General features: G+C 28.5%; 1 protein-coding gene across 1 annotated transcript in view; it reads left to right on the top strand.

The window, feature by feature from the left end:
• The first annotated feature begins 342 nt into the window (after positions 1 to 342).
• LOC127285822 (transcription factor E2F3-like) overlaps positions 343 to 7,776 on the top strand; it is a 32,409-nt gene continuing 24,975 nt past the window's right edge. The window contains exons 1-2 of the mRNA XM_051312009.1: positions 343 to 1,331; positions 7,273 to 7,370. Coding sequence (XP_051167966.1) covers positions 7,292 to 7,370 — 79 coding nt within the window. The 5' untranslated portion in view covers positions 343 to 1,331; positions 7,273 to 7,291. The remainder of the gene's footprint in view (positions 1,332 to 7,272; positions 7,371 to 7,776) is intronic.

The following is a 7,776-nucleotide window of genomic DNA, read 5'->3' as shown; positions in this document are numbered from 1 at the left end:
TCATGGGACGGCGTTTTTATCGATCGTTTACGAATTGGGATTTTTAGCGTATTTGTGATTAAAAATCCCAATTCGGAATCGGCCATGGAAATAGAGAGTCAACGATCACCTATCTCTCTCAACACGCAATTTGCAACGTCTGTCTTTTTCTATCTGCTGTTTCATTGCCACAGCTGTTTCTCCCATGAAAATACTCCTTTACGCGTGACTACGACAATCCTGTCTATATTGTAGAAGAACCTTTAAAACTACATCTGTTCCATCTACCATTGAATAGAATAGAGAGAAGAATATTTCCTCTCTCTCTTACTCTTTCCGTTCGTTTCTTTTTTCTGCTTTTCCCCCTATTCCAGAAACCCCGACTTGTTGTGTGACAGTTACGAGTGATTGAAACCAGTATGTTTTGTATAATGTGCAATTCTGGTTTATGTTATAAATGTTAATAAATTAATTTTTTTTTATAAATTTACTATTTAATTAAAAAAAAAGAGAAAAAAAATGTGTTTTATTTCTTGTGCCATATTTAGTGCGTGTGTGCATTGAAAATACTCCATGGCAGTATTAGCAGCAGCAGACGATGGCAATGAGTGTAAGGCGCGAGCGCGCCACTTTATCATAATCCAACACAGCTGAATTCAGTTCACTTTCGGCCACACACATAACCGGCCTCATGTGTTTTTCTTTGTTTATTGCTATTTTTTAATCGCGAAATAAACGTTTATTTCAAATTAACACTTGTAAATTATCTCATTTCTCCCGCATTGTGACTATTTTGTTTTTTTTTTTGTTTTTTTATTGTGTGTGGTTATTTGCTTTATAGTGCATACTACTTTGTAGTATAGGAACATTAGGAAAAATGGATAACAATGTTAGTCATTATTTAGATGCTCGGTAGAATGTTAAATTGAAGAATAAGAAGAAAAAAAGAAGGCAGGCTGCAATAAAGTATAGTCGGTGTGTGTTTGTGTGAGTGCGTGCGCGTCTGTTATGTGGCTGAGGGCTTGAGTGTATTGTGTGTGCGCGCCTATATGAGAGGGATATAGAGGAGAAAAAAAAGAGAGGTCTTTTTCCAATCGAAAAGGGTTTTTTTTTTCTTTCGCTTAATGTTTCACTTGCTGTGGAATATTTGTTTCATCGAGCTTGTGTTTTCTTCGTAGGAACGAGGGGTTTTTTTTTTTTTTTCTTTCAAACACTATATAGAAAAAGAGAAGAGGATCTCCTCTCTTTTGCCGGGAAAAAGAAAGAGGAATGCCGCTGTGACACACGCTCAAGATAAACGGAGAGACCCAAAGCAGTTTGGGGGGGCCTAAAATACTGCACATACAAGCCAAGTAAGTGCATCTGCAGTTAGGTGTATATAATCTAGAAAAGCCTAACATTTTTTTTCCCTCTCCTTTCCTTTTCTATAATCGTTCAGTTTTTGTAATATTACAATATTACCGATCAAATTTTTTAGTTTTTATTTATTTTTCTAGAAAAAAAAAATCTATTTAAATAGTGCCTGGAAATTTAATGCTGGCATTAATAAACCCGAAACCCTTTACAATCTGCAGGAATCCTTGGCGGGATGACTGACGTGCGCTCACAATACAAACTCCCCTCCCCTCTATCTCTCTCTTTTTCTCTCTTACACTCTCTTCCTGAAATATGAGGGTCATCAATGATTTTAATTTTTAAATATTTCTCAATTTAAAGTCCAGCTTTTTCTAGTAAAATTAAAATACTCCGAAAAAAATGGTAGTTGAAAAAAATTTTCTACACGAAAGGAATATTAATTTGAGTAGAATAAATTGGCATTATTTTCAGCTTTAGGGTTCTTTGAGTGATTCTTATGATACATAAAAGCTGTGGGGTTGGTTTTATTCTTAACGTTCTTAACATTTTAAAGAGGTTAGGTAGTAACGAATAAAGGACATTTAAATAATTTTCCCAGTAGAAAATTATGAACAAGCGCTAATTTAAAAGGACATATTTATTATAATTATTATTATAATTATTATTATTTGATTAGAACGTAGAAAAGAATTAATCTTTTTTTTTTAATTCGAAGGCAAAGTTAACATAACCTTATAGAGATTAGACATGAAATGTTCATACTTATAAAATTATGGTTGCTATAAAAAAATACGATTAAATTCGAATAATTTTGATAGTGATTTTTCACGATTATTTGGGGGAATTTATTTTTTTATGAAGCGAAATTTTTTTAGCCTGTTTTAGAAAAAAGAATTAATTTTTTTTTCGGAATTCTTGTGTATTTTTCTGATTCGCCAAAGCATATTGAACAGAATTGAGCATGTCAACATACTGTATAGTTTCTGTGAATGTTTCTGTATATTTTAGAAAAAATAAGATTTCATGTTCATAAAAAATCTTGTAAGTATATTTTTATAGAAAAAAAGTGAGATTTCTTTTTTATTTTTGATGCTTCTTTTTTGAGAATTGCATTGTTAAAAAAAAATAATCATTTTATATCGAAAGTAATCTGACAGTGCGGTTTATAGATTCAGCAAGTTTGGTATATACAACATAACCTGTTTTTAGTCTGCTTTAATCAACTCCATTACACCAACTTTAGAATGTGTCATTTTTCACTGGTTTTTTTTTTAAGAATTAAAATTTTTATATTAATTTCACTATAAATGTGAAACAGGAATTTTATGCTTGAACATAAAAATATTTTTCGTTAATTTTGTTTAGTTTAGTGTTTAAATTCGCATGGTAGAAAGTATTTTTTTTGAACTAGTTGCAATTAACGAAAGCATTAGAAAGTATAATATATATTTCTTTGGAAAACAATAGTTTTTAAAGCAGCATAATTCCAATCTGAGCATTATGTATAAAAAATATATTTATAATATATATGAGGCATTCTCTGGAAAAAAAAGAGGCACCCCCAAAAAAAAGTTCTGCGATTTGCTTGATACTTTGGTAAATTTTCGTTCGATATGAAAGTAACAAAAACCTTAAAATATAAATTCATTTAAAATAAAATTATAAAAAGTAGAGGGGGTTGAATAGTTTTTAGATAACTATGTCATTTTCAAAGCCGTATAAATTCTACTAAACTTTATGGATTTAAATTTGTCTTGATGGTTTTTTGAAGTAGTTTTTAATGCAAAAAATTTTTTTTTCAAAAAACCTTTTTTTAATCCTACTTTTTTTTTTAAATTAACCTTATTTTTCATTTTTAACCCCTTAGTCCCCATTAAAATTTTTTTTTTTTGTTATTTTTATTTGAAAGCTGAGATTTTTTCCAACAAAACTTTATAAATATAAAAATTGAACAACATTGGGTTTGACAGAGAAAATAAAAACAAAAACATTTATTTACCCTTTTTTTCTTTTTTTTCGCAAACAAATTGTTCTCTTATTTTTATATCTATACAGTTTTTTTTGGAAATAATTTTAGCTTTTAAATAAAAATATCAAAAAATTTTTTTTAACAAAGGCAAAAAATGGGTAAAAATGAAAAATAACAGCTATTTTGATAAACTTGGATTAAAAAATTATTTTTTGGAAAAAATTTTTTGGCTTTGAAAACTACATGAAAAGTCCTTTACAAAAACCTTGTTGACAAATTAAAATCCGTAATGTTTTGTAGAAGTTATACGGATTTAGAAATTACAGTATTACCGTAAAAGTCAAAACTTATCTTATTAAATAAAATAAAATTTCAACCTCCTCTACTTTATATGTATAGGATAAAATTCCTGCATAGCGTACTAAGAGCGTACTAAATAAGTGGACTAAATTTTGCGTCTGCGCAGAATGTTTGTGTACATCTGCGACCATGGTTCCGATAGTGACAGGTTAGAAAAGTTCGCTGGGATTAGCGGCCACGTAATAGCCTTTTCTAACCTAACTTTTCTAACCTCTCGCTATCGCAACCATGGTCGCAGATGTACATAACCCCACTGAAAATTCCCACATAGGTTCCCATATGGGAAACCACATGGGTCCCTATATAGGAAACCATATGCTTTCCTATACAAAATCGTATACGTAATTGGAACAGGAATTTGAATAGGAAATTAAGTCGGAATTATCATATGAATCCACATCCATACAGGAATGTACATTCCTATGTATATTCCTATTTCAATTCCTATAATATGAATTTTTTTTCAACTCTAAGATATATATCTTTCAATAGTAGAGGCTCCTAATAGACTACAGAGATGAAAAAAATTTATTGCGCAGCCGAAAAATTTGAAGAAAACTACTGCGCATGATATTAAGATATAATGTACATTCATATGATAATTCCTACTTAATTTCCTATTCAAATTCCAATTACGTATACGATTTTGTATAGGAAACCATATGGCTTCCTATATAGGAGCCTATGTGGGTTCCTATATAGGTGCCTATGTGGGGATTTTCAGTAGGAAAACATTCTGCGCAGACGCAAAATTTAGCCAGTTTAGTACGCCAGAGGATTAAATTTAACCCTCCTGATTGGCTCTTGGTGTAGCCAATCTCTAAGTGAAAAAAAATTGATCGGATCGGGCTGTAACTTGCACATAGTTTAGCCCTAGTATTGGGTATTTTGACCACGAATTATTGTTAGGTTTTATCACAAACTGTAAAAGGGGGAAGTCAGTTTTTTAAAATTCAAAATGGCGGATCCAATATGGCGGATTAAAATTTTAAAAATCAATGGGTTTTTGAAAAAATGAGTATTAGGGGATTTTTTAGGTCGCTGATTACAAATTTGAATTTCACTTCTGGTGACACCATTACCAAAAAATTTGTCATTATTTTATAAAGACGCCTGATTTGTCAAAATCGTGGAAGACATTTTCGAATATTTTATTTTAAAAAAGTAACCAATTTCGTTAAATAATTATTATTAATGTAATAATAAATAAAATAAGTAATTTTATTTCGACTAATTAGTTTTGCAATTTTTTAATTAAACTCACTGGAAGACGGAAGAGTAATTATGATTTTTAAATAAATGTTTCATATCTACTATTTATTTTTCAAAATACATTGAGCGTTATATCCGAAGAATATAAACTTATTGCGCAGGCGTAGTTGTTTTAGAATTTAATTGCTTATCTTGCAAATTTTTGCAACATTCCATCGGCGTTACTGTTGAATGGTAATTAGTAACGCAAAAAACCGCCTTACTCCAAGATTTTTTAAAAATTGACTTTTTACAATGTTTAGCTGTCTTATTAGATCCGCCATCTTGAATTTTCATAAATCTGACTTCAGATTTATAATTAACGACCAAAAAACTTTTTTAGTATAAATAACTGTAATATTAGTTGAATAGAATAGAATAGAAAATCCAATAGAGAGATATGTAATTTAATTGGAGTAATTGAATAAAAATACATCTAAATCAAAAAGGGGCAAATTCGGGCAAGTTTTGTTTGTGGGATTTGTTTCAGGGATGTTTAATAATTAATTTTAAAAAAAAATTTGGCCGGATTCATAACTTTTTAAATTATTTTATAAAATGTTTTTTACTTGATTTTTTTTATACATTTTCATGTATTTCTTAGTTAAATAGTTTTTTTAATTATTGATATTATTAATTATAAATTATGCAAATGTGTTTTAGTACTTTCCATGAGACGACTCCAATTTAGAAAATTAAGAAATAATAAAATTTCAGCTTTATATAGTATTTTTATGAGCGCGATGTATTTTTCATTCTAATTTGCGGTTTTTGGCACATAAGAAATGTTTATATTGGAAAATGTTTAAGTTCTAAAATATAGTGTCAAACTTTGACAAAAATTTGTACATTTGGAATTTAAATGTTCAAACTCGTTTTTTTCGAAACGATGTTTTTGAAACTGGATTTAATGCTCAAATAGGATAATAGTCAAGTAAATGATTTATTTAGATAAAAATAATTTTTTTTCACTGTACCGCTTAGTACCGCGATCACCCATTTTTTGATGAATGAAAAACTTTTTAAAGGGACAGTTCGATAATAAGTCAAAACAAGTTTTTTAAAACTTATATTTCTTGAAAACTAAGACAGTTAATCATAGAATTTTTTTTTATTTTAAAGGTAGTAATTTATATTTCCTAAAAAAAAATTGGTTGCAGTTGTTGCTGTTACATCCCAGCCTTATATTTGGTAATAAAAACAGGTCGTAATAAAAGCATTGCAGGCCTGTTATCTTAAAAACTCCTTAACCGGTTTTGCTCAAAAAGGTCTAAAATTTTTCTGGACCTTTAAGATACATTAAGTAAAATTGATTCGAGAATTTTTCGAGTAATGAAAATGCTGTTTTTATTACTATCTGTGTTTATCACCCTAATATAAAGCTTCATGTAACAGTATTAACAACTGGAACCACCCCAATTTTGTTTTAGAATAATATATAAATTACTATCTTTAAAATAAAATAAAAATTGTATAATTAACTAACAAAGTTTGTTTGTTTTTTTAAAAATCTTTTTTTTTAAACTTATTACTGTACCTACTATTTCATTAAAATATAAAATGTTCCAGGAATTTATTTTTGTTATGTTACTCCAATTCTTTTAGGATTAAAAAAATATTGCATTTTATTGAAAATTTGAAATCAATAGCCAATCAATTAAACACTAGATAAGCAATTCTGCAACGATTACATAGCTTGTGGAAAAATAATTAGCTGATAATACTTTTCACTATTTCAAATATCTATTTAACATCTTATAACTTATCGCTACAATTTTCTTTTGTTTTCTTTAAATGTCAAAAATTACATATTTTCTTATTTATTTACGCAAAACGGTAGGACATTTTAAAAATGATTAATAGTGAGTAATTAAATCGCAAGAGTTTTAGAAATCAACTTTACAGCTTAAGAATGGATATGGTTACGAATAAAATGAACCATTAACACTACAATTTAAACAATTTACCCCTTTTTTAGTGTAGAACTTTTTTTTCTTACGCGGAATAGAGATTAATCGGCAGTTTTAATAAAAAAAATTTTTTAGAAATTGCATAACTTGTAAATTAGATTAAAAATACGATTTGCATTTTTTAAATTGAATATTACAAACAAAAATTAAGGGTGATGCAGAATTTTACGAAATATATTCTTCCAAATAACTATAGTCTAAAAGATAAATTAAACTTATAAATTAAACTTTATTAAAAAATTATGTAATTTACAGAAAATAAACAAATTTTAATTGAACACTCAGTTTCATATCACCTGGGTCACAAAATAAAGTCACTTTACACTATTATTACTATTCAATTTAAGAAATTAATATCTTTAGATATTTATTTATTTATTTTTACAGGTTCTCCAGCATTGAAAATATGCCACGAGTTCGAAGGCATGTGGCCCTGGAAGATCCTTCTAGACCTGTCACACCTGACATGATACAAACAAAATTAGGTAGGTATAAATTATGCTCAAATGGTTTTTTTTAATTTACACCCTATTTATTAACTTTCTCATATCATATAATCCTTCCTTTATAATATAGAGATGAAAATTTGATCCAGTGAAGAAAATGAATAACAAATTTGTTGTTTAAGTTATTGCAACGTTTTAATGGTTCACTTTATTATCCTCTTCAAAGGAAGTCACAAAAATTTTATTGTTGTATAACTATATCCAGAAAAAAAACGAATTCAGGTGAATTGAATAGAATTAACTTCAGGAAATTCGCATTAATTCTGCTTTCTGATCCGTTAAGATGTATTGAAAAGAATTGACCATGTCAACACTGCCGTACAAATTAATTAAGGAGGAATATACCGCAAATTGAAGTCAAGCGAGCTTTTACAAAAAAATATTT

This window comes from Leptopilina boulardi, unplaced genomic scaffold, assembly GCF_019393585.1.
Source record: "Leptopilina boulardi isolate dan_hultmark-lab unplaced genomic scaffold, ZJU_Lbou_2.1 LbouV2_341, whole genome shotgun sequence".
Taxonomy (NCBI): domain Eukaryota; kingdom Metazoa; phylum Arthropoda; class Insecta; order Hymenoptera; family Figitidae; genus Leptopilina; species Leptopilina boulardi.
This window is presented reverse-complemented; position numbering and strand designations above follow the sequence as displayed.